Source organism: Cryptosporidium parvum, chromosome 7 (genome assembly GCF_000165345.1).
Source record: "Cryptosporidium parvum Iowa II chromosome 7, whole genome shotgun sequence".
Lineage (NCBI taxonomy): Eukaryota > Apicomplexa > Conoidasida > Eucoccidiorida > Cryptosporidiidae > Cryptosporidium > Cryptosporidium parvum.
Window position 1 is genome coordinate 156,287 of NC_006986.1, and position 27,283 is coordinate 183,569.

The window sequence follows — 27,283 nt, forward strand, 5'->3', positions numbered from 1 at the left end:
AAATATTCCAATCAACTAGTGAAACATTTAATTTTTTTTTTCTATTCTATATTTTCTTCAATTTCATTTTCAGGTCCCCCTTTTTGTTCAATCTAAAACTTAAGTTTTTTCTATATATATTTCTATATAAAGATATTAATTCCCACAAGTTGTTATATTTGCCAATTTTGGGGATAATGCAAAATCGTTCATTTCCTCAAAAAAAAAAATCCAAAGATATATGCATTTTCATACCCATATATTTAAATTGAAAAACTTTAAAATTATTTCAGGAACTAACCTTTAGAAATATTACATTTCTATTCTCAATATTATAATTAAAATAAACCATTTTCAACTTATACATATGTTAAGACTCCATCCTAACTTTAAAAATCTTCTGAAAACTGTATATTTCATTCCTTTGGATGGAGGTTGGATATCGGTTTTAATATCTGTTATTGGGAGTCTTTTATTGTCTCCTGTTTTAACTATTGGTATTCTAACAACACATATATTCAAGTTATTTGATATCATTTGGATCAAATTAAGTTATTTATGGTGTGGGGAGCGTCATCTACTCCTAGAACCTTTAAATGATGTTGACTATTTAATGTGGAGATCATCATTCTATGGTCAACCTCTGATTATGTGCTTCTTTGTAACTGATAGAATTCCTGCAACCCAAATGGAGAAACATTTGATACAAAGAATAGAAAATAAAGATGCTTTTCAAGAATCTACTGGAAATACTAAATCTAATTCAAACAAGCTTGGATCCAAATATACAAGCTTACCAAATCATCTTAGAGAAAATAAAAGATTCTTTTGTAAAGTAGAAAGTTCATTAGGAAGATTATGGTTCAAATATGCTGGAAATGAATATGATACTTCTAGAAATATTATCAAATTGACTCCAAAACATGCTAGAATGATTCTAAGAATGCCAGAGCTTGTTATTGATAGAGATTCTTCTAAGACTTTATCTGAGAGAATTTTAGACATTCAAAATGATAAGAATGAAATAAAATATGATGAATCTAGCTTGACTGAAGAAGAAACTAAGAATTTCTATAACTTATTATTTAATTGTGAAAATTATCAACTTTCTCCTAAAAGGCCTTGTTGGAGAATTATATTATTGGATGACGTTATTTGGAATGGTGTTCAAAGTTCAATTTTAATAGGACAATTTCATCATGTTATTGGAGATGGATCAACTTTAACAGAATTTGTAAAAAAAACTGTTTTAAATAGTTTAGAGACTAATAACTTAAAACAAGGAAATATGAAAGGAGTAACAAGATCTGCAAAATTCTGGCATCAGTGGGTAAGTGGATTACTTTGGGCTGCTATAGCAGGTCCAATTACTCTACTTAAGGCTGCATTACAAGCAAGACCAGAAAGATCATGGGATACTCCATCAAAAAAAAGATCTAAAAGATCAAATAAGATTAGTTCAGCAGGTCCTGTTAACTTATCTTTAAAAGAAGTAAATCTAGTCAAGGATAAATTAAATGAAGATCTTAATCTTAGAGAGAGGTCAATTAGCTTAAGTAGTCTTCAACAAGACTCTATTAGTACTGCTTCTACAAGTAACGAAAATAATCCACCACAAACTGAAAATAAGAATAAATCAGAATTAATTAGCAGAAAAATCCGTAAAAATTCATCAAATCCAGTGAATGCAATTGAAAAAACTAAGAAAAAGGAGTCTCATCATTTTTCGAAAAGGATCACATTTAATGATATAATCCTTTCTTGTATTGCAAGTGGATATTCCAAATATGTCAATCATTATATTTCCATTCAAGGAGATTCAGATGATACTTCAAATAGTTCTACAAGTGCTCACTCTCCAGTGTCTTTAACATCTAAGAACTCTCCTCCAGTAACAATGACTCCAAATCCAGGATTAATGAAAGAGGTATCAATGTTAACAACAACAACAACTCCTTCTTCAAGAAGATTTAATGAATATGATAAAGAAAATGCTACTCATTCTACATCTCCTTTTCATTTTGACGACAAATCACCATATTCTAGCATATTAAAGTATGATTCAATTACAAATTCTCAAGATTTAGATGTAGAATTAGATTTCCATTCAAATTCACAATTAAAAACAAAAATAAATGGTTTATATTCAGGAAGTTATTCTTCTTACAAGGAAAATGATTTATCATCACTTTGTCATTCAAATCTTAATGTGGTTGTTACCACTAACAACAGAGTTAAACCACCAACTAAATTGGATAATGCATTTTCCATAATAGTACTACCAATACCAACTTGTCCTTTGGCATCACCTTCAGAAAGATTAAGATGTGTATTTGAATCCCTACAGGAATATAGAAAAACTTCTCTTCCAATCATATTTATCAGATATATCCAATATACTTTATGCCTATCTCCATATGCTCTTCTTTGTTTATGGCATCCTCATTCAAAATCTTGTTCAATGTATTATAGTTCAGTTCCTGGTCCAAAAAACTGTTCTTTTATGAATAAGAAAATTAGAGATATGACTTTTGCTCTTCCACTTACTGATCATATTGGTCTTGGAGTATCGGTATTTTCTTTTGATGATAAAGTCTCTATTTCATGTACATTCGATGAAGAAATAATACTCGACCCTTATCTCCTTTTAAGATTTATAAAGCTTTCATTTGAGGAGCTCAAGGCTGGGATTCTAGCAAAGGTCTAGGCTCTTTAAAGCAGGTATATTTTCTTAAGCAGAATTTAGCTGAGTTTGCAATTTAGAAAGTGAGAGGATATATAGTATTTGAGTTTTTATGTTGATAGGGAAAGATAAATACCTAACAACTAAAGATCTATTATTAATGCTTTAATACTTTATTTGATAAATTAGTCATCTTTTTTTAGATATTTTAATTTTAATATTAAAAAAAAAAAAATCATGTATGCCGGTATGCATTTTTAAAATGCTATACCGGAGTTTTGGCGGGAAATGATGAATTATTTTTTTCCCCAGGTAAAGGAAAATATTCGAGAATTAATTAATTCAAAATTTTCAAAAAAAGAATCCTAAAATGGTATCATCTCTGGTGACAGGTAAGTTAGGTTTGTATCTATTGAGTGAGTTTTGAAATCCAGTTTCTACTTATTAAGTAGTGAGATGAATAACAAAGCTCAAAATTGAAAATGAAAATATATTTAAATATTTAATATATATCTAATTATTAAACTTTTTAGAACCACTGGATCTCATTAGACTAAGCTTAGATGAGCAAGTGTTTGTAAAATGTAGAGGAAATAGAGAATTAAAAGGAACTCTTTATGCTTATGATCCCCACATGAATATGGTTTTGGGTAATGTTGAGGAAACCTACTATGAAGAGGAATCCAAATCAGACACTCAGAATTCTGAGAAGAAGCTTAAAAAGAGAAGGATAGAGATGTTATTTTTAAGAGGAGATTTAATCATCTTGGTCAAGCCAGCAGTAAAGCTTGGAAAATCTACCTAGTCATATTTATATATTAAGAAAAAAAAAGTATTTATAAAACATTTAGCGAGTAGTTAAATTAAGAAATACAATTGGAATAGATTTAAAATTTATTTATTTATCAATTTATTTTAGTATCTTGTTTTTCTTAATTAATGCATTTTAAGATATTTAAATAACTGTATTGGGAAAATAGAGTGAATATGATTCTGTACCAGGTGACTTGGGATTTATGGCAAAGAAGAGCTCTGAGTTCATAGTTTATTTATGAGAAGAAGTGAATAATAGAAACTTACTTTAATGAATATATTGGATTTAAACTTTTTGCTAATAAACTAAAATGATTAGATGATAAATTTATAGAATATTTGATAATTCAATATAACCTACCATTCATTTTTTGGGAAGATATATAAATAAAGTAAAGAAAGTATTCCTGAATATTTGATAAATATGTTAGATGTTTCAAGTACATAAACTTTGGGATATTTCTCTCTTTTTGATCCTTGAATCCATTCTTTGACAGATTCATTTGTAGAAATGTGATTAATATGTCCAGAAATACCAAATTCATCAAACGTTAATATCTGAAATTAACAAATATAAAAAGAATTTAGTTGAATATAAATATAAAAACTTACAATATCAATATTAAATTCATCAACAAAAGACTCAATCTCACTAATTACATCAGTATAAGGCCATTTTTCATTTGGTTGATCTTGAAATTTATCATTTGATACCACCCTAATTCTGTCTCTGAGTATACCTAATGCATTACAGGCCTCCAATAATTCCTTCTCTCTAAGTTTACCCAAACCATAGTAATCTCCTAAATTTAATTAATTAAAAAAGAAAGAAAGCAAATATAGTTACTTTCTCATAAAAGAATTCAATTATATTTACTTACCATTTGTCAAACACAGTACATATACCTTATTACCTTCTCCACACACTTGCTTTATTATTGGAGTAAAAAACATGGCCTCATCATCAGGATGAGCTACAAGTACACAGACATTTTTCTGATTCTCAAAAATAGTCATTTCTATGGATTAAAGTACGAATCTTGAATTAGGAAAATCACTCACTGTAGAAATTAATAAATCCTTAACTATAATTTAATTACAACAAAGTGTGGCGCCGGCGCCACCATCATATGTAAAAATCAAAAGATGACAATGGAGGTAAAAAGATGGAAAATCTTAAGAAAGAATTCTATTGAATAGAGGGAATTAGAGTGTACAATTAGATCATTTGGATAGATTTGATATACTATTATAAAGCCTTAGATTTTGTTGTGAGTATCTCTCCTAAATCTTGGTCAAACTCTAGATCCAAGTCATTAAGATCAATATCAATTTCGTGGTTTTCAGTATAGTTATCAGAATTAGAGAGAGAATCAAGATCTTGGGTATTATCTGATTTAGAGAGAGCTTTCTTTGCTTGTTGAATAATTTCTTGGCAAATAACAATTAAATTTAAATTAGATTCAGGAGGTTTATTAGAGAAAATTCCAAAATAATCATCTAATTTGCTTGCATTTTGGATAGCTCTTAATAATGTTTCTGTAGATGCTGTGGAAATATTCTCAATACAGTTTAGACCAGAAAAATAGAGAGAAATTGCTATATTAGGAGTAATATTATGGCTTAAGGAGATTATTGAATTAACGTAATTCATGATCCTGGATATGTCTTGTTGGTCTAAATAGTGATAATTTTGTAATGCTTTACTTCCAATAATAGAATGATTAGTGTTAGAATAGGTGGTTTGGTATTGATTTTGCTCCTGAGTGATTTTATACAAATACTTGATATTTCGAATGGAAACACTAGATTTTAAATGATTATTGATATTAAGAATGATTTCTGCTAATTCAAGCCAGCCAATAGACTTGCATAAGTTGGAGACAACATTAATAGATTGATTGAAAGAGTTAATAATGAGTCTAATAGTGGTAGACTCTAAGGAATATTTTGCCATAATGAGCTCAAAAGTTATCATTGGATTACATAGATCCTTAAGAAAGCAAGCATAATAGAATCTGTAAATGGAGATAAGTCTGTATTTTTCAATCATACCCTTGAAGTTGAGAGTCTCTGAGTAAAAATAAGAAAGTTGAATACTGATAGGAGAAAGCTTATTTAGCTCAGGGATCAAGTTTGGATTTGAAGTTACTGTTCGAGAAATTTCACTAATTACCTTAAAGTTAATTCCATTAAAATCAGCAATTTCCATTTCTCCTGGTGTTAATTCACTAAAGATTTGAAGATAATTATTCCAATTTACTTTAAAATGTGATCCATTATAAGCCAATAATCCAAGTATAAATATTTGAAGGTTATTTGAAAGATCTATACCAATTAATTTAGACTTAATCAAATCACTATATACTTCCAATATAATACAAGGATGTAACTGTAATTTTATTATTGAGTTTGCCAAGCAAGTTCCAAAAATCTGATAATCGCTAATAAAAGATCCCCCAATACTATTAAAGAATGATAATAAGTACTTTTTTCCAGATCCTAACTTTGTAAGAAAATCATTTTGTCTTAAAATAATGTTTAAAATAGATTTATTTAGTTTGTCTCTAGTTTTTAAGCCAATTAATGCATATTTTGAAGATATTATTGGTGATTTGAGATGTTCAAACTTATCTTGAAACTGATGTACATATTTATCAGAAAGTGAGATTTCGTTAATATTATAATTATCTTTTCCTGAGTCAAATGAAACCAACTGATTCATTACCATAAATGAAAGGGATAAAAGTATATCCTTATTTAATCCTTGCTCTTGGGAATTCTGTAAAAGTTTTTGGTGATCTTTCGAAAATGTATCCAAAACTGAATGAGATTTTAAAGCTTCTAAATTTCCTCTAAAAGTGAGCTTAGAAATCAATAATTCTAAACCTCGAAGATCCCTCACCAAATCTGTCTGGATTAACTCTAATATTAGTCTAAACAAATTTAATTCTGATAAATAGGATTTGAACTCTAAGCTCTGAAAATCGCTTTCATTCAACATATCATTCAAATACTTGAATTCTAAATCATTACCTGTAAAAATAAAAATTCCTCTTTTAAAGCCTTTGGTTCCCGCCAAATTCAAAGTGCATGTATTAGAGGATGCATGCATTTCAGATTTGGCGGTAATGTCAGTTTTGCAATGGGAAATTCTATTGAAAAACTGCTTAAGAGTATTTTTTGAAATCCATTCCCTGTTTCCAGTTTTGTTTTTTGTTAAATTGTTAATTTTTCCAAGCCCAATAGATCTAATAATTATTCGGTCAGCTTTGATTTCTGAATCCATCATATGCAAAGAAGTACAGAAAAGAACTTTTAAATGATTATTTTTGAAAGCATCTTCAATTAATTTTCTTTCTTTAAAAGATAGTTTTGAGTTGTGAATTGCAATTCCATAGTTCAAGATTCCATCAAGTAATAAGAAATCATTTTCTAAATGAAATCCATCTTTTGTCACTCTTTTCAGATTTTCAATCATTTCAATTCTATAAGGTTTATCTTGGCTAATTTGGGATAAAAAAGATCCAAATTTATCGTTTATTAGATTTTTTTGTGTAGAAGTGATATTGTTTTCCTTGTTTAAAAGAATTTCAGAAATCTCCATTGAAATTATTTGGAGTGATTTTCTGCACCATTCAATTGTTGGACAGAAAATTAGAGCCTTTTTATTATTCATTAAAGATTCCAAGATTAAATCTGAAAAGTACTTCAAATCACTAATAGCAGTTTGTTGAAAGATGTTATTGTTCTTATCATTCTTAAAAATTTCAATGATTTCAAATATTTCGTTTTCATTTAATGATTGATTATTGTACTTTAACTTATCCCAGAAATATAAACTATTACCTCTTTTAATATAAACATCAGGTTCACATTCTTTCTCATACTTGTGATTTTCAAAGATTCTACCAACTTTGAGTACATTCTTATATATATCCAAATTAGGAATTCCCCCATTTGAAACATATAAACAGGTTAATGGTCCATTTTTTCCCTTGTAATTATTATTCTTTATATAATAATCACTCACCAAATTTACGTAAGAAATTTTTGTGAGAATATTCTCCAATAGATGACCCCTCTCTGGATCTTCAATAAAGTTTATATCATCAACAATAACAGTTTTAATACACTCATTAAGCATATTGTCTGAAATAAGACGATTTATGAGCGAATTAGCCTTTTCCAATGTGCATATGGTCAAGTCTATATTTGGAAACCAACTTGTGTTGATAGTTCTTGAGCTTTGCCCAAAAAGTTCAATCCTTAGATTTAATGAATTATTACCAAACAAGCATTTGCATCTCTGGTAATAAGCATCACATTTCTGTGGGTTTGGAAAAATTGCTAGTATATTCCCTCCAGAATATAATAAGCTACTTAATGCAACAATTTCACAAATTGTTTGATTCTCGTTCACATTTGGAGAAATAATCAAGTATGGAGATAAATCCTGGAAGGAATTGGTAGCGAGCATATAATTCTGTTGTTCAATTGAAAGATCTTCTTGAAACACCATATAATTTAAAATATATGATAATGTATTCACTTGCCAGTCTGATAATCGGTTTAAATTATAATTCATGTAATACTGATGTTTAACTGAATTTGGAATATACCAGTAGCTCAAACTATGAATATCACGGCCTTTCAAATCAGAAAAAGGTTTTAAATCCATTATATCGTTCAAACTTGAATTGTACCCCCTCTGAGAAACCCCCTTTTCTTCTAAAATTGAAAGTTCTCTTTTTGCCACTCCAAAGCATTCTGGTTCCATAACTGAATCACCAGAAACTGAAACAAAACATTTTTTCGATTCGCCTTTTTCTCCAAACACTTTTCTCCAAATACCTAATCTTCTTTTGGGAGATATTATCAACAAATTATTTAAATATGTATAAAATTTTGAGACCGTTATCAATGTCTTTGCATTATTATTAATTACCTTTGATCTCTCGTTCTGCATGACAATTTTGCCAATCTAATGTATAGTATTTTTCTTATCTATATAACCTCAAGTTCTTTGCATCTCGTTAAATTAGTTTATAAAATTATTGAAAAAATAAAATATTTTTATTCATTTAATTTTAAGATCTTCTTAGTTTTCACCGATTTTTTCCTTTTTATGTTTTCAATTTAAAAAAAAATAATAATAAATCCCAATATTTCTTTGGCCGGCAAATTATAAACCTGAATTATTCTTTGGTACCAAGAGGCAACATCTTTTATCTTCGATTATGTTTAAAAATTGTTATTTATCAAAAAAAAAAAAGAATTATATAAACATTACTACATTATTCTTTCTTATTTTACAGTTAATTCAGAGATGTAATTGTGATTACTTTATCACCCTGCATGCAAATTTGCCTTACGTGTATTTACTAAAATACGAGCATAGCAACAAGAATGCAATGATGTAATTGCCAACACCCGCCACCCCACACATTTAAATAAATTAATAATGATTAAATAAATCGACTAATAAATACTTTGTATAAAAAAGAATAAGAATTTAAAAAAAACAAACTAGTTCTAGTTTTAGTTTATTAAGTAATCCTTTGACTGCTCCCTCTGAGTTTAAAATCTAGGAACCACAATGCTGAAATCTTCCCATATCCAGAAAGTCAGCTTATCCAAGGTTGATCAATATAACTTATACACGTATAACTTCACTTGAAATATATTGTAAGAAGAATGCACCCGTAATTAATGCTAAGAAAGATATTATAAACAAATTTGTTGGAATTCTTTCTTGAACAGTCTTTGACGGTGCCTCATATAACTTCTCTGCTAAGTTTTCTTGCATTTTATTATCATCATTAGCCAACTCAGTTTTTTGACTAATATTTATTTGAGCTCCTTCAATCAGTCCTTTTTGTATAATTCTAACTTGTTTTAACTCACTTCCAAGCTTTTCCAAGCTTTTATCTTCCTCGCGTGCCAATAAATCAACTTGTTCACTCCAACGTCCCTTTGAAGTTGTCTTGAAATTAAGCTTTGGCCTTTCTTTAATTTCTAAACTTCTTGATTCTACTTCATAAGCTGAGTTTATTGGATTTTCATTCAAAACATTCTTCATCTCCTCTAATTGGGAACTTAATAGTGGATCTACTTTTTCATGTTCAGTTTTATGATTCTTTCTTCTGAAAAAGTCTGCTCTTCTATAAATAACACTTTTACATGATCTTCCTTCTGGTGAACTATTAACCTTTTTTGTTAAAATTATGAATGCATGAATTACCTGATTACTATTACTCCCTGAAATTGTTATAATTCTTTCATTACATGCTTTCTCAGATGTTACAAAAATTGGAGAAATATTAATATGAGCACTAGTTGCTGTCCTTACGTGGCTAATAAACTCTCCTTTTATCCCTATTATACTTCCTATCACACTTCTTGGGACGGCAAGACGAATATTATATTCATAATTCTTTAAACCTTCTTGCCCATCATCCTTATTGTTCTTCAAAAGAAAATCTAAAACTTCCATTGTTTCATTCACATTCTTCTCATTTCCTTCTAAAGTTGCTACTCTATAATTTGTACCTGGAAAATATTTATTAGTACCAGAAACCAGGATAAAAACGTGATTTACCTGTTTAATCTTTTTCAATATTGAACCTGAGTTACTTAATATCCTATTTGCAGCTTTATCACTAATCAACAGCTTCACAAAAATTATCTGTTCCTCGTCACTCTGCATATTTATGTAATTTGTTCTTTCCATATTTGAACTGTTTACCATTATATTAAACCTTAATTTTCACTTATTTAACTTTATTTACTCTAGAAGTTAGAACAAAATCTATGGATCTACTTTTTCTAGTATTTATTACCTTTCACACAAATTTACTGACTATTTTCCCTCTATTTTTAGATAATGTGCATTGGGGTCTGATCTCTGTGTAAGCCTGCACACAGCGCTCATACATTTTTTTTTTAGATTTGTTTCGAGGTCCTCGTTTTTTCGTGTAATTTCCGCCGAAATTCTATATTTCCTACCATTATTTTAGAGATTCTTTAAAACTAAATTTCCTCACACTCAATTTCTTTTTACTATCAATTTTCTTTTTATTTTGGTACCTTTCAGCTCAATCCTACAACAAACCTAGTCTACTACCATTTTTTTTATCGCTAATATCGATTCTAACATTTATAATATTTAATAAGCCCAACATTAATTCTAGTACTTATTATTTTAAAAGCAAATTTTAAAGCATTAAACTTCTTCTTTTCTTTTTTTAAATATCCTCCATTATTACTATTACTCCTCCTCCCATATATGCACCCCCCTTGTTCTCTATTTCAAATACTCGTCTAAACCAACCTCGCAATTTTATTCTCTATAATGATGCATGCACACACCACGTCTTGTCTACAAAATATGTGCATTTGTGAATAATTCAATTCAGAGAAAATAATAAATAAAGAAGATATTGAAAGTTAGCAGTAATTAATTGGAATAAAACAATATATTAGTTAAATTTTTATTAAAAAAAAAAAAAAGAAAAAGATTGTTTAAAGTATGGAATCCTGATTAAAACTGTTAAGATTAGGAATTCTCTGATTTTCGTAGTTGTTAATGATCCAAAACAAAAATCTTTTCTTTAAAACATTTTCTATATTATATTCTTTTTCAGGTTTAAAAATATAATTATTTGATTTTTTCTCAGTTCCCACACACAAATTCTCAGAATCAACTTGGCGCCAATCCCCAAAATATTTTTTAGAAATATTACGTGTCAAAATATTAAATTTTGTTTTTGTAATGTTGGATTGAGGGATACATTCTTGGTTGATGGATTTAATATTCTTAAGTATATCATCAATTTCTATGTGTTCGTGGAAGTTGTTCGGAATTAAATCTAGGAATTGCTTGTAAACTTCAAGATATTTATCGAGTGTATTTTGTTGAATACCGGTAAAATCTTCATTTAAAATCATGCATGAAATATCCATTATTAATATATTTTATAATTAGTTTTCGGTTTCCTAAAATTTAGAATTAAAATTGGTGATAACTAAATTTGATCTTTGTACTATTAAAAAAAAAGAATCAAATTAATTGCTCATCTGTATAATGAGCAAAGTAGATATTAACTGTTTATTTATGGCTTCAAATTTGATTTTTCATTAAAATATTATTATTCAGTGATTTCTAATGTTTTTCAAATCGAATATTATATTTCGGAATTACCGCTATAACATTTTTCTATTCAATTATTATTAGGCAAATATAGAAATAAAAGAGAGGGGGATTAAAGAAAAGAAAATAATATATATAATTATAGAGTTCTATTTAACTATTAATGTAGTAAAGAATATGAGAATTCTCTGTACTAAAAATGTTCTTATTTCCTGAAATATAATTCTTTAGAGATTTATAAACTGTAAAGTATTGCGAAACTTTCTCCTCAAGACAGTTGGATTTCCAATTATTAACAAACTCTAATATAACATTTCTCTGATTATCACTTTGATCCTGGTTTTCAGATATCTTAGGAGAAAATGAACTCGGTCTTTTAGGAGGATCTCTAAAGGAGTCTGTTTTTGAAAGCAGGTCTGATAATACTAGACAGATCTGACAAACTAAGCAAGTTATAAAATATATAAATCCTTTTTCACTTAAGCTTAAATTGTTAAGTAATTTCCCATTGTAGTATTTCTGGACAACTATCCATTTATCATCATAATTATAATCTTCATAACTTACTTCACTTCCATAGCTTTTGCTCTTTGTAATTGTTTTTAAATCAAATCTTCTAAATAGCATGACCAAATACTCTTGTATTACCTGAATTGTGCTATAAACTCTACTAATATTCCTCTCAATATCCCAAATCAACTTTTGAAGCTCCTCTGAAAATGAATCATATAGGTACCCTTGAGAGAATTTAATGTATAAATTATAGTCTGTTGTATACTTTCTACACCAAATATAAAGAGCAATTCTTCCAACAAAATTCTTTAAATTAATAAATCTTTTTGAAATTGTCTCCAATAAAACTATTATCTGGAAAAGCTTTATAAATTCCTCCTCTCCTTGCTCTTTTCCAATCTTTTGTATATCAAAAGTACTAAAAACCTCACTAATATTGATTTGTTTTTTAAAGTATTTACTCAAATCTAAATCCAATCCAAATACTAACTTGATCAAATTCTCATACTGTAAACAACCGTTCACAGAAATATAGTTATTCAACTGCTTTGTATAAGCAGTATGATAGTTTTCTCTCAATTTTAAATTTTCGATACCTCTTTCTTCTGATACAAGATCACACTGACTTGTTAAGATGAATTTCTTTTTTTTAACTTTGTCTTGAATTAATTCTTTTAGAGACTCAAACTCTTCTTGAATAGATATTCCTATATTATATTCATTTCTTTGATAGCTTTTATCTGCAAGAAGTCCTCCAATCTCAAAAGCTAAATCTATATATTCATTTATATTAAATTCAAGTCCAATGATATTTTCAAAAGCTTGATCTAAACTTTTAAAGTAAATCTCATAAACTTTATTAAAATCTAGTTGGTTTTTCTTTAAATACTCCATTATTGCTATTTGTGTAATTTTTTTTATATTTTCTGTTTCTTGAAAATTTTTTATCGGTACTGGTACACGTGGCAATTCTGCATCATGATCATGATCATGAACATCAAGTTCTGACTCCGAATTCAGATCAATATAGATTTTATTATTAAATTTAAAATCTTGCGTAAATACATTAATATCTGAAAAAAACATTGAGAGATCTTGTTTTTCAAGTGGAATAGTTTTTGCTAAAGCCATGTTTCCATGATTTCTGCCTGTTACTTGGAAAGTTTTATTAAAAGAGATTCTTTTAATCATTAAAATTCTAAGTAATACTGGTACAACAAGTCTCAAAATGGATTTATTCAAGGATAAATTTGCTTTCAATTTAAGCTCTAAATTGTTACTTTCCTTATTTGATGTAATATAATCCAATTTATCTTTGAAAATACCCCTTTGTAAGTTTTTATAGATCACGCTCAAAATATGACCACTACTATAGATACCTTTATCTATTCTATTATTTATATCTTTTCGGCCATCAATATTTATAAAGTAATTATTTGAAATGATATAATAAGGATTTATTTGGAATTGCCATAAATAAGTATAAATATAGCTCAAGAGGGAGTATCCATGAGGAATCTTCCAGGTTCTAGTCTCTTCTCTTCCTGAATATGATCTTAATTTGAAGATACTAACCAGAATTTCAAAAGATGGAGAAAATTCATCTAATAAAGCAATGAGGTTCAGATAGCTACTGGTTTTAGTAGAGCTTAGATTAGAAATATGATCATTTCCATAATTAAACTTAGAAAAACATAGTTCAATATCTCCAAAATACATATGCAAGAGCTCAAAAATAACTTTCCCTAGGATTTTAATGGATACCATACTTTCTTCTATAGATATCTGATTACATTTTAAATATTCATTCTTTGTTATTGATTCTAATTTTTGTTGATCATTCATCATATCTCCAAGCATAATCAACAATTCTGCTAAGCTTCTCAAATAGTGTACTTTTGTTCCAAATAAACAAATCATTGAGACAAGATCTTGAGACAGAAATATTTGTTCGTCTCGACAACTTTTAGTATTCATAAAGTCACTCTGAGGACCTAAAATGTCATTTTTCTTTATATTTGTACCAGTTCTTGTATATATAAATTTATCCCCTTGATAATAATTGTTCATCCAAGGAGAAAGTTCTCCAAATTCTTCCACTAGTTCAAGGGAAATATTGTATTCATCTATAAATATGGTATAGCATTCTAAAAGCTCTGTTTTCTTGTATTCTCTGACTCTATGGTATTTTGGATAGAGAGAAAATTCTTCTGAATCCAATCCTTGAAACAACTTCATTAATGAATCTAATTTGACCCAAATATAGCCATCTGTACTACTGATTTCATTATTTGGACTAACAATAGTGCAGTTTTTAATCCTTTCTGTAGTAAGGACACTTAATATGGATTCATTAAAGATTTTATTGGTCTTATTTAGGCTCAGATATTGCTGATCCCATGAAAATCCCAAGTACTTGTTATTATATTGTATTTGCCTTCTTCCAGAGACTCTTCTTAGTAAGTTTGGAAGTTTGACTTTTGAAAGGTTGCAAATTCTGTAATTCTCATCTTCAGCTTCGTCTTTCTTCTCCTTAATTGACTTGGATAGTCCATCAAAATAGTTAAATGAAGACAAATTCAGGGATTTGGAATCTACAAACTTTTCATTCTTGTTCCTTTCCATATTTATAATTGAACTTGATCGTTTACTCTTTGCTGAAACCTGATTTTGAATTTGACTCTGTTGATTATCAAAAATCTTCAGTTCTTCTACTTCTTCCTCTATATCTTCTTCCTCCTCTTCCTTTTCTCCTTCCTCTTCCTTACTAAACTTGTATTCCTGGTAGAATTCCAGTTCCTCTAGTTCATCTAGCTCATCATCTGAATTACCCATAAATGATGCAAGTAAAGAGTTTCTATTTTTTCTAATATTTGTTGAATTTTGTTCTACAGAAATGATCTTTTTTGGTATAATAGAATTTTTAGATTCGGTACCTTTTGTAATATCATTATCAGTAAAATGGAAATTATCGTTTCCAAAAGCAATTTCAGCAATTTTGTTAGTTTCTCTAGAAATCTCAATTTCTCCCATATCTTCAGCTAATTGTGTTAACTCATTATTGAACAAACTTTCTTCATTTAGATACAAATTAGAAGCAAGATTCTTAAAAGTAACAATTCCTAGAGCAAAGTCTGAAATAAGATCCATCCAAAAGTCCATATTACTCTTATTAAAGGCGATACTTTTAAATATTAATGAAGAAAATGTTGAAAGATAAGTTTTGAGATCAAAGATTAATTCAATATTCTCTTTGGCATCTTTTGTTACAGAATCACTCAAGTTTCTCTGCATTATAGAGTTCAATCTCCAAGTGAAATCAGAATGATAAACTTTGACTAAGCATTGATTCTTCCAAAAATCCAAATTATAATAATCTAAAGATCCAATTAGAATAAACATCATATGTAAAATATAAGATCCAGAAGAACTTTGGTAATACTGTTTAATAATATTGTGAGATAAAATGAATAATGGTAAAAAACAAAACATTTGAGTCTCTACAAGCTTAGATCTCTGATCAATAATCATATTCATATTATCCATAGATTCTGGTCGAATACGACTTTGCACTACAATATTTGATAAAGTAGAATCTACAAAGTTAATGTAGTCAGAATCTTCCATTGACTTTTTTTTAGTTTTATTGTATAGAATTGTCGTCCATACTTTATCTTCTATCCTCTTTATCAAATTTTCATGATTTTTTTCATTATTAATGTTTTGTAAATGATTCTTGACTTGGATTTTTACTAACTCATTCAACAGTTCTTTAATTGATTTCTCATTCAAAGACATCTCACTCTAATTATAAACTTACTTTGTGTGAGTGTGATGCAAAAGCTACTCAAATCTATTGGTTTGTAATATTATTTTTGTAATCTTTATTATATCCTCTGTTCTTGCAAACTCTTAAAATCACTCAAATTAACTTGCAAATAATAAAGTTATCTAAGATACTATTATTTTTAGTGAATTTCCATCTAATCCAGAAAAAGAAAAATGATTAATCTAACTACTCTCCGAACTCTATTATTTACATTTACACAATTTTTTTTTTTCCCTCTATCAAAATTACACCCTACTTTACATGATCTCGGTACTTGGCGCCAATCACGCTTAAAGCTAAGTAGTTGGCGGGAAAATGGGCGAGTTTTAAACAAAATTGGAATTAAAGAAAAAATAAGTTTTAAAAGAATAAATGTGACAGATTTTGGAGGCTTATTAGACTCTTAATATCTCAGTACGAATTATATTGAAATAATACCTAACAAGTACTATGGATCTGTCTTGAATAATAGTTTTCTATTTAGTAGTAAAATATCTTCATAAGTGTAAGAAATGCAAATAAAACATTCACAATCTTACCAATAATGTTGTCAATAGAGTCAATTATTACTCACTTTATCCACTTCTATTTTAGATAAAAGAAATAAAAATTGAAAACCACATTAATGAATTTTTTTCTATTTTACTACAGAAATAATGTCATTTTGTTACCTCCATTAATATATTTACATTACCTATAAATTGGAAAAGGCGGGCGATTCTAATATATGTTTAATCTAAAGGGAAAAATTAGATTCATAAAGAAAAGCTTAAAAAAATAGTGAGCTTACCTTATTTCTGTCTTCAAATAAAATATATCCCTGCAACTTTTCAATGCTAGTTTTGAACTTTGAGCTAATAATAATGTGAATCGAAAAAAAAATTAATGGTGTGAATATTATAATCAGTAAAATTAAGGAAAATGTTTGAGTGGCATCCTCGGGATTTAGTCGAAAATAGACATTCCCAAGAAGGTGACCAGAATTAGAGTTGTAGTGATGGTAGTAACAAAGATAATAGTGTGTAGTTGTTTGATGATTAACGGGAAATTTATAATCAAAATGACCATCTTTTAAATAACCATTTGATTTACTTGGACTCCATGAGTAAGTTTGTATGATATGACTTCCTTTGGGAGACAACTTTGTAGGCTGTAAAATCTTGAGAGACTCATCCTCCGGAAATCCCTGACATAGATAATCCTTCTTCAGAGAAACTATTGAAAATGCTGCTTTGCTTATTTGTAATGAACTTGAAGAAAGCACAAACTCCAAGTTCCAACCAGGATTAACTAAAACTCTGACATCAACAATAAATCTATTGAAAGGATATATCTTTGGAATCTCCATATTATCTTTAAATATTTCAAATTTCCATCCACCAATATCATCTCCTGATACAGAAGGACTTAGAATTTTAAAATTCTCACTCTTTTTTTCTCCATTACATAAACATGCTCTTGGAGAATTAAACAAATATTCTGATAATGTATTTCGAATTCCAGCAATGCTTCCTAGATTGAAAATCCTACAAATAGGCAAATCTTCATCAATAAATGATGGTATCCATTTATTTTCTGGCGTGAATTCCAAGTAGTCACAAACCTTTGCAACTCCTTGCTCGTCATTCATATACTTTTTGCAGTCGAAATCCCCACAGCTCACTCCCTTACCTATTATCAAACACTCTCCTCTTCTCTCTTCTTTACTCCTTTCCCACTCTAATCTCACATTCTCCTCCCATATACGAACAATTAAATCCCCAGATCCATTTCCTACTGAAATGGGAATCACTCCAACTTTTGGATTCCTATATGGAAATAATACAGAACTTTCATCACCAGTTATACCAAATACTCTCCCTACTAATAACGCAACATCTAACCAAATTACCCTTAAAACCCATAAATTCATCCAAACATGTAATTACTTATTATTAAGAAAATTCAATTGGCGCCAAATCATGGCTATCCATTATTTTTTTTTCTGGAGCTAAAAATAAAGCGCATGTATTATAAATTATTGATCAGACTGAATTTAAAAGTAAATAAAACTAGAGCCGACTTTTAACTAAAAATTAAATGATCTTCACTCTCAAATCATTTAAATTGCTCTGTTTCTAACATTTTATTAATAACCAATTTTCTCACTCAAATTGTCTACCCCTCTTTTATTTCAAACTAATCTATTTTTAACCTTTTCAATATTTATTCCGCATTTTTTGTCCCACCGGTACTAAAAAAAAATTATACACTATTGGCGCCAAATTTTGTTTTTTAAAAAGTCAAAAAAAAAAGGAAAAAATTAAGACTTGTATTTGGAATATATTGAGAAAAAACAACAAAAATTGAATTTGTCAAAAGGTCTTTTCAAAAAGATAAGGTCTGGCTTATTAAATTTCTATATAATTATGGTTCTCTTTCGCGATTTTAGAGAATTTGAAACTGCTGGCTATTCTTTGTATTCTGAAAATCCAACTAAGGTAAGTTTAAAGCATAAATTTGCTTAGATGATCTAAAATAAATAGGATACAAGGAATTCAGAACTAAATTTTTTTGGTTCTAACCTGATCTTGATCTTTTTCAATGCATCAAATTTCAGGATAATCCAACTATTATTTTATCCTTTTGTTTTGCTGATCTCAGCTCATTTCTTTATCTACTTATTGACTAATCCCATATTTTCTCAATTTCATATTCTAAATTAAAAAAAAATTAAACCATCCCAGACTAAACTCGTTATTAAGATACAAAAATCAAAAGGTAATAGACTCAGTCTGAGAATAACTAATAACAAGCACTCTGTAAGCCACTATTATAAGACAACAAAAATCAACCAAGATATTGAAAGGCTTAAAGAACTATTCAGTTTATTTCTCAATTAATTGAAGAATGATCAAACTATATGTTAGATTCGACTCCAAATGAATCATAAATCACATAAAAGAGTAGTACTTTCGACTTCAACCAAGTACTTTCATAACTAACATATATCTTCTACAAATTAAAGTTTGTTTGTCGATATCCTAAAATATTTTTATTAAACTTGCTCGCCTTACACAGTATAAAGGAAGCAAATGTAGATTCTTTTCTATATTCATTCTTTTCTTGAAATTTTTTTTTTTTAAAAAAAAAGTATTTCACTCAAATTGCACTAATCATTCCGCAAATAATATATGTTTTTGTCTTTATCAATATTCCCCTTTCAACTAATTAAATACATTGCACTAAAAAAAAAGTCTCACAAAATATAATAAAACACCTTCATGTTAATTCCTTTTCTGATTACCACTTCCTTATATACTGCCTCATAGGTAACATAAAGGCCAAAAGTGCAAAATATCAACAATCGAATTAATTATTTAAATGAAAACCACTTCGAATTATTTACCCTGTTAATCTGCATGTTTTGGCGCCAAAACATTCTAAAAAAAGAGTCATATTCTACATTATAACCATTTTCTTCTTTTTTTTCTTCTCATTATCCTTTCACTTTTATTATAGTCTTAATGAGGTTTAATTACAGTTATGATAAAGAAACAATAGTACAAAAGTTAATAGTTATGTAAGGTGGTATATTATTTTTAAAAAACAAGAGTTTGTTGAATATTAAAAGGCGGCACTGGTCTCCTTTTTTTTTAAAAAAATAACAAAGGATTATTTTAAAGCTTGAAAAAAAAATGTTTAATGGGTTATAGTAGATGCCATCCATATAATAAAAACCTCTCTTGAATGAGATCTAGTTGATGGAAAAAAGGTATGGAAGAATCCTAGAAATTAAAGGTATGGAATGTCAATTCTTCCGTTAAAATGCCATGAGTTGTGTACAATCAACTCTCTAAACTCGCTTTATTTCTATTCAATAATTACCATTTAAGCTGGAAGTTTTAAATTTTAAAGCTCAAAATTGACTTACTAAGCTCATTTTATGAATGAAAAAAAAAAAAGTAAATTCAGTAACTAAATATTGAGAATTGGTTTCGTCCAGAAATCCAATAATGTTGGAGGAGTAAACTTAATCTGATCTTCATTGTTTGGGCCTCCTTTATAACAAGAATCACTAATTAATGAGGAATGACTAGTTCCCATATGTATTCCTCGTTTGTGTCCATTGATATGTTCTTGATTCATTTGATGATCTAAATTTCTTGTATTATGAATTACATTGGGAGTTGAATCAATTCTGTTGCTCATGCTGGAATTCATCCCCATCAATATTGAAAAATTGGTATTAGGCTTTGACTTAGTACTGCTACTCGTAGAAGAAGCAGTATTTGTAATATTAATAGCAGTATTAGTATTAGATGTGCCGTTTGAAGTAACTTTAGGTTGGTTTCCATGTCTATGAGAACTATGCTGATGTTGATGGCTAAGATAGTGTCCATGATTAAGATTATGTCCAATTACAAAGTTCTGAATAGCAACATCTGCATTATGATGAGAATTCGGAATGTTCGAAAACTGCATTTGTTGTGATGTAGTCTCCGGAATAGAGTCAAATAAGTCGACTCCTCCTCTCAATGACATAGCCTGTACTCCAGAAGAGCTTCCTCCGCATGATTTTTTATTATATGACATTCCAAATCCCATATTACCTGTGGCAAAATCTGAGTGGTTTGGACTTAAACTACCACTTTGTCCATTGTTACCATTTTGGGATTGTTGCTGCTGTTGTTGTTGCTGTTTCTGTTTAGCCCTACTTTTAGCGAGTCTAACTTCAATAGGTCTCTTAGAGTTATCAAATATATATTTCTTGTCAAGAAACATGATCGCGTTTTCTGCCATAAACTTTCTTGGAAAAGTAACAAAAGCAGAACATTTGCTTTGCTTGTTGTTGTCTCTTATAATATGAACTTCATCAACATGGCCAAATTGTTTAAATAGTAAGAGTAATTGGTCTTCAGTGCAATTTTTTGGAAGACTACCAACAAACACCTTAACAGATTCGCCACATGGCTGAACATCAGGAGAAAGCCCTAACCTCTCAATCTCTCCATCAGCATATTTAACTTGAATCGGTCCAACCTCCTTATCTAAAACAGTTTTACCATGGATACAAAGTATCGCATTTTGTGCCTCATAAATGTTAGAAAATCGGACAAAAGCACATCCTTTTGGTCCATTAGAGTCACGAATAATGTTACATTCAACAACTAGCCCGTATTTATTGAAAATTTTGAGCAACTCTTCATTAGTCATATGTTTTGGAACTCTATTAACAAAAAGTTTAACAGGAGCATAACCTCGTTTAGATCTTCTCTTGTTATTTTGCTTATTAATGAAACCAATATCCTTGAGCTGATCGCTTGTTAAAGAACTTAAAGAATCACTCTGTCGAATAAATCTTTCTCTCTTAGGAGAAGACATTCCTCTAACCATATTAACTCCGCAATAATGCGGATGCTTAGAATCGACAATACCTTCAATATTTCCATACTCAATGCAACCATTAGATGAACCATATATAAAGCGGCCAGTACTCTCAGTACTTGATCCAGATGAATCACGAGTCAATGAATTGTCTGTATTATAAGTTTCCAATTCATCCTTATTCTCCAAAAATCTTGCTAAATCACTATTAGATCTAGAGTAGTTAACAGAATTAATACTTCTAGGATAATATGAACATATACCAGGATATTTTGAATTATTTGAAAAGTCCATTGTTACTGATCTTTGATATTTAGAAGTATTATCGAAATAACTATCAGTTTCCTTTGAACCAATAAAACTGATATTATCATCTAAAAAGAGAGTATTTGCATCACGAATACTTTCAACAAATGGATTAAGCTGATCTTCACCCATTGCAGTAATCTGGTCAAAATTCACGAAATAACTCTCTTCATTGTTACTGCAAAAAGAAGCTGGAAAACTATTACTCCTGTTAAATAAAGCCTGAGATACACAATTCAAATCTGAAACCATGTGCCTACCTCCTCCAATATCTCCTTTTGAAAATCCCTGGCATTTCTTATCACTTATCCAAAATGCTCTACTATCTGTTACATCTCTGTAACTTTGATTGTCCATTTTAAATATTCAACATCACCAATCCTCTAGCTTTTTTCTTTCGATTCCAGAGCTTTATTGATGTTTCTTTCAACACCTCTCCCAATTAACTAAATCTAAGAGACCAAAAAAAACAGTTTTCAGCAAGAACTCCCTACTTTATTCCCAATATAAATTAATTTTTTAAATATATTTTTGTTTTTATATTATCGATAAACCGGTAGACGTCTTTAAATTAATCCAACTCCTTTGTGCGCCAGAAAACTTTTAAATTAATTTTTTTCCCCATTACATTTTATTAAATATATTATTTTGCCTCTTTAAATAGTCCATTTTATTATTTATTAGCGGATTTGTGCATCACTGGCTAACAATCAATTATTGACAATTTTTATTACAAATTTCTATTTCTTGCAAGGCGGGTCCACCCAACAGTACCTTATTTACGTTATAACTTTTTCATATACTTTCTCGTAAATTAGTCAAAGGCGCTCGTTCGGATGTGGCGCGAGCGGGCAATCAGGCATAACCTTTTAATAAAAGAAATATATAATATTGTATACCGGTATTAGTGCATGCACTTAATGGAGTTATTTGCCAATTTTTTTTTTTTTTTGTTCTTTTCTATGAAAAAAAATTCTGTATGTGCAATTTGAAGAAAAACGGGGAAATACAAAAATTATGCAGAGTAATAAATTAAAATGTATCTATAAAACTACTATATTACTAATTATAATAAAACCCTGAAGTTATTAATACGAAATTAAATTTTGAATTTGAATTCCTGCAATAAGCCTCCATATATTGTAAGCTACCAAGTACTATTTCTATAAATTGTTGTAAATACGCGCATCAATATATAGAAAATAGTACAATAAACTTGTCTTAGCCTTAATTTGTTGGTTTAGCAATGCTACTAGTTTTGTTTCTCTGTGTTAATTGCTTCAAGCATAAACTTGGAGCATCTTGGCTGATACTTTTTAATATTCTTATATTTATAATCCAAGATACCAATGTCACTTTGCAGTATACGTGGATAGGAAAGCATACTTATGTTCCAGTCTGCATCTTTAGTTGTATTGGTCTGTCTATAGTAATCAGCTTTGTCACATTTTCCAAGTAAAGAGACAATATAATTCTGGAAAACTGTGGATACAGGGTCAATTGATGTACCTTTTTGTTTAGAATAGGATATTAATCTGTTGAAAGGTGGTGCTTGGAGTAATAGAATGTATGACCTTCTATAGGGGGAATCCATTAAGAAATAATCATAATAGAATTGAACAATATGTTTCTTCTTTAAAGTTCGAATCAAATTACATGATTCATGCTTCCAATTATAGTTATATCTCCACTTTGACATTTCCAAGAGAGAAGCTCTGAGATTTCTAATTTGAATCTTCTCTTTTATACAATAATATCTAATAAAATAACTTTTAACTGAGCTGAATTCTTCCTCAGAAAGCACTTCCTCGCTGTCAATTATATCAGTCTTGAACCTTTTAATGGATGAATTGAGTATTGACAAAAGTGTAAAGCTATCAAAATGAGATGATAAAATGTAAAGAGTAAATTGGGGAATACTATTCAGCCTGTAGAATGAAACCTCCACTTCTCCCCTTACAGCAAAATTCGAATTCAAATTTGGAGGCAAATTTGTATTATTAGAGTGACTTTGGGACATCTCCAGCACCAGCTTTCTTACTATTGAAGAAAAGTACTTCCTGAGTATTCTCTCCAAAACTCTGGAAGCTACAGTATTGAAGATACACCTTGGCTGTAAACCATCATTTGTCTCCCATTTGTATTCTTTTTCATCTTTAAAGAAAATATCATTATCTGAAAGGCTTGAATTAAATCCTGTAGAACTGTTCTTATTACATGGTAACTGGAACCTGATTGAAGCACTACTGGTTGTTAAAATCCCATCAGTAAAGGTCTGTCTAATTATAAGTGGCTCATCTCCGGCTGAAAATGCAAAATATGGCTCCTGAAGCATGCAAATCTCCTTGTAAGAATCTGGCTTTTCGAAATATATCCAATCCAAAATTGTCTCAGTATATCTTTTGTTGAATTCATCGCTTGTAATACCTAGAACTACTGTCTCCATAAATCCTTTTTGACGTGGCCTGTCAGAATCTTTATTAAATAAGGTATCGATAATATAGTTGTGAAATGATAAATAGTTGTCATAAGTGATTGAAATACCCGTAGTAATAAAAGATTCATCTTCAAAATAGTCCTCATATTGTAATATCCCCTGGTAGTACCGAATAAAGTCCATTGGAGTCCTATTCTTCCTCCTTTTAATCTCATTCTTCATGAAATTACGTAATATCTGATAAAACTTCACAATCTTTAAAGGCTTGAATCTTGAATTCATTTCCTTGAATATTTTTCTCATATATTCAATTAAAGAGCAGCTAGGTCCAACAAAGTTCAACTCTATTTCATTGTTTCCAATCATTATAGATCCAAAATGAAACGGCTTTGTTAGCGAATCCGAGATTCTCCAATTACCGTACTTTGTACTGCTATTATGGGAAAGCTTTTCAAGTATATTCATGTATCCTGGTATAGGCTCACTCTCCAAAAATTTCTCAATTGAAATATTGAAAATATCTGATAATATTTTAAGCATTATTAACCCTGTATGTCTCTTTGAAATACAATCCACTTCACAAAAACAGTCTTTAAATATTTTACATGGAGACAACTTTGTTCTGATAATGGATCTCACAAAAACTATTGGAGAATAAAACTTAAAATTCTCAAGCCTGGTAGTTAAGCTTAACTCGTTCTTATAGGAGATTCTTGGATAAGATAACTGCCTGTTTATAGCTGTAGAATTCTTATAGTATTCGTAGTCTGGAATCAGCATTGAAGTTTCAAAGTTAACTATTCTCTCAGGTAAAGTCCAATTTTCTGAATTGGTAAAATCTGTAAAATCTTCCTTTAATAGATTGTTTTTCTGGTAGTAGGAACTAAATTGTAAATTCACATATTCGTGATAATTATAAGCTCTAACCTTTAAAACAAAATCTGTCCTATATCTGAAATAAGGATCAGTAAAAATTACATTGGCCTTTAACTCCACTATTTTCTTTATAATAAATTCCATTAGAACAAAAACTATGCTTCCAGTATCTAATATAGAATTTGCTTTGCTAATCTTTCCTGAATGGTCTGTTCTATAACAATTACACTTTTTCCGTTTCATTATATCACATTCTTTTGGTAACCTTGTGAGAGATCTATGGATCGAACTTAGAATTAACTGAGGATAGTTCTTGAATAACAATGGATTGTAAATTCTTATTTCATTCTTTATCCAATTAGATTCAAGGTTATTAGGCTGGGAAACTTGTATAGGGGTACCACAATTATTTATTGGAGTAGTTAACTGAGTTGGAAGATCTTCATACAAATATTGAAGATGCCAATTAATCTCATTTAGTCTTTGTATCTCATCCACAATATCAAATAGTTCTTTGCTTACTTTAAACTCTGGATTGGATTTTTTCCTCCCATTGGTTCTCTCAAATTGCCTAAAAAGGAAAATACTGTAAGAATAAAAGTCCTCCATTACCTTCCTTGCATTCGAAACCTCCATACTTTTTAAAATAAACCTAAAAATCAGCCTCAGCTTTAAAGAAGAGTAGTGTAGCCTCCATGTAAGCTTTAAATCACGTATTATTCCAAGTTCATCTCTTAATCTTTTTACCATTTTAGAATCCAAAAATAAAGTTGTCACCACATCCATTACTCTAGTCAACGAAATTGAAACTAATTGAGAAATGTTCTTTAACTTTATCTTATAATCAATATCAAGTACGCTCTTCTTATAAGAAAGAGGAACTACATTGAATATTTTTATCGTTTTATTTGATTTTCTATCATTTAAATCTACATTTTCATCAAATCCTTGATTCTTACTTTCTTCTAACTTTCTTCCATATTTTTTCTTTATTTCAATTTCTTGCATAAACAAATCGTTTTCAATAAATAGTTTTCCCTTATTATCACACTCTGAACTGAAAGTAGCCATCTCACTTGCTAGTAACTTTTCAAATAATCTGTAATCTAAAGCTGAATCAATATAAAGGTTCATATTTTCAGGTAACCAGTACTTCTCATAGTGTTCCTTAATTAGTTGCTTAAGTTCATGTAGCCAATCTTTTAGACTACTAGAAAGGTTAGCCTCTATTATATTGCTTTGAAATGAACAAGAGCTTGTTGAAAAAAAGTTTAGATACTTTTGCCAGTATGTAGAGAATATTCCACAATTGGAAAAGTAGTCTGAAACTAGATCTTCTTCAACTTTATCCGAAGATCCAAAACTACTACTCTCTTCTTCTTTGCTCTTCTTTGGATCAATAGCTCTCATACTAGTCTTTATAAAACTGATTCTATATTCCTCATCCCTTAAACAAGACTTATAAATATAGTACAGTCTGCATAAAGAATTCAGTAAATTCTTTGTTGTAAGTGGTCTATTCTTGATATAAAACTCTCCATCATCATTTTTACTAGTAGAAGTCATGTTATCAACGTTTCCAGAATATCCAACAGAATTTATGAATCTTTTTAATGCTTCAATAGCTTTGTCATCTGAAACCGTTACTGTTAGTTTTGTATATAAGCTTGAAACAGTTACACTCGTTAAACTATTATCTTTTTGTTTTTCAATATATTCTCCGGAGTTAAATAAATAATTGTCTACTTCAGAAGCCATATTTAAGAATATAAAACCCATTAAATAAGTTAAACCTTGGTTATTAATTGGATCGATATTCGATCCAAAAGATAAATATATTGAGAATTCCGTTTTAATTCTCATAGGAGAATAGTTAATTAATGCAGTAACTCCTGTCTTACAATTTTGTAAAGCAATAAGCTTTTTTTTTGATCCAAGAGGATAATTTATTTCCAATTTCTTATATTTACCAAAAACAACATTATTTTTCCCATCGAGAGATTCCATAGTCTTAGTATCATTATTAATTGAGGAAGAATTCAATTGTACCTTTGCTATTTCAAATCCCTCCCAAGGCTCTCCAATAATAAATTTCAAGTTCTCAAGCTCTTGAGTTTTATTATCAAATTGCTTATTAATAAATCCTTCAATGGGAGAATAGTACAAAGTCATTTTGTTAGTAAATTCATAATTTTTTGATAAGCATCTTCCAATCAAAGACAAACCCAGACAGATTGAAAGACAATTCAACAATTTTTTCCAACCACTTGAGCCATTTTGATTCATTCTATATGTCTTTGGCATGTATTATTTACAAACTTAGCTTAT

The 27,283-nt window shown here is 29.2% G+C and overlaps 10 protein-coding genes across 10 annotated transcripts; 2 read left to right on the forward strand and 8 right to left on the reverse strand.

Annotated features, from left to right (window-relative positions):
• Positions 1-346: 346 nt before the first annotated feature.
• Positions 347-2,686, forward strand: cgd7_680 (hypothetical protein with a signal peptide; the record flags this gene model as incomplete). Its single annotated transcript, XM_628256.1, has 1 exon — positions 347-2,686. The coding sequence occupies one exon, from the start codon at positions 347-349 to the stop codon at positions 2,684-2,686; it is 2,340 nt and encodes a 779-aa protein (XP_628258.1).
• Positions 2,687-3,179: 493 nt separating this feature from the next.
• cgd7_690 (small nuclear ribonucleoprotein) lies at positions 3,180-3,467 on the forward strand (the record flags this gene model as incomplete). Its single annotated transcript, XM_628257.1, has 1 exon — positions 3,180-3,467. A coding segment is annotated over one exon (288 nt), but the record flags the coding sequence as incomplete, so codon positions are not given.
• A 365-nt stretch (positions 3,468-3,832) lies between these two features.
• cgd7_700 (N-acetylglucosaminyl-phosphatidylinositol de-N-acetylase) lies at positions 3,833-4,492 on the reverse strand (the record flags this gene model as incomplete). The annotated part of the gene is made up of 3 exons (XM_001388332.1): positions 3,833-4,033; positions 4,088-4,278; positions 4,357-4,492. 3 exons carry the CDS (start codon positions 4,490-4,492, stop codon positions 3,833-3,835), a joined length of 528 nt encoding a protein of 175 aa, XP_001388369.1.
• A 232-nt stretch (positions 4,493-4,724) lies between these two features.
• cgd7_710 (possible helicase) lies at positions 4,725-8,444 on the reverse strand (the record flags this gene model as incomplete). Its single annotated transcript, XM_628258.1, has 1 exon — positions 4,725-8,444. The coding sequence occupies one exon, from the start codon at positions 8,442-8,444 to the stop codon at positions 4,725-4,727; it is 3,720 nt and encodes a 1,239-aa protein (XP_628260.1).
• Positions 8,445-9,131: 687 nt separating this feature from the next.
• cgd7_720 lies at positions 9,132-10,226 on the reverse strand (the record flags this gene model as incomplete). Its single annotated transcript, XM_628259.1, has 1 exon — positions 9,132-10,226. One exon carries the CDS (start codon positions 10,224-10,226, stop codon positions 9,132-9,134), a length of 1,095 nt encoding a protein of 364 aa, XP_628261.1.
• Positions 10,227-10,999: 773 nt separating this feature from the next.
• cgd7_730 (hypothetical protein) lies at positions 11,000-11,440 on the reverse strand (the record flags this gene model as incomplete). The annotated part of the gene is made up of 1 exon (XM_628260.1): positions 11,000-11,440. One exon carries the CDS (start codon positions 11,438-11,440, stop codon positions 11,000-11,002), a length of 441 nt encoding a protein of 146 aa, XP_628262.1.
• Positions 11,441-11,780: 340 nt separating this feature from the next.
• On the reverse strand, positions 11,781-15,938 carry cgd7_740 (hypothetical protein; the record flags this gene model as incomplete). Its single annotated transcript, XM_628261.1, has 1 exon — positions 11,781-15,938. The coding sequence occupies one exon, from the start codon at positions 15,936-15,938 to the stop codon at positions 11,781-11,783; it is 4,158 nt and encodes a 1,385-aa protein (XP_628263.1).
• Positions 15,939-16,738: 800 nt separating this feature from the next.
• Positions 16,739-17,881, reverse strand: cgd7_750 (hypothetical protein with signal peptide and transmembrane domain near C-terminus; the record flags this gene model as incomplete). The annotated part of the gene is made up of 1 exon (XM_628262.1): positions 16,739-17,881. The coding sequence occupies one exon, from the start codon at positions 17,879-17,881 to the stop codon at positions 16,739-16,741; it is 1,143 nt and encodes a 380-aa protein (XP_628264.1).
• Positions 17,882-19,926: 2,045 nt separating this feature from the next.
• Positions 19,927-21,999, reverse strand: cgd7_760 (bruno-like protein with 2 RRM domains; the record flags this gene model as incomplete). The annotated part of the gene is made up of 1 exon (XM_628263.1): positions 19,927-21,999. One exon carries the CDS (start codon positions 21,997-21,999, stop codon positions 19,927-19,929), a length of 2,073 nt encoding a protein of 690 aa, XP_628265.1.
• An 895-nt stretch (positions 22,000-22,894) lies between these two features.
• cgd7_770 (hypothetical protein) lies at positions 22,895-27,259 on the reverse strand (the record flags this gene model as incomplete). Its single annotated transcript, XM_628264.1, has 1 exon — positions 22,895-27,259. One exon carries the CDS (start codon positions 27,257-27,259, stop codon positions 22,895-22,897), a length of 4,365 nt encoding a protein of 1,454 aa, XP_628266.1.
• Between the last annotated feature and the right edge of the window lie 24 nt (positions 27,260-27,283).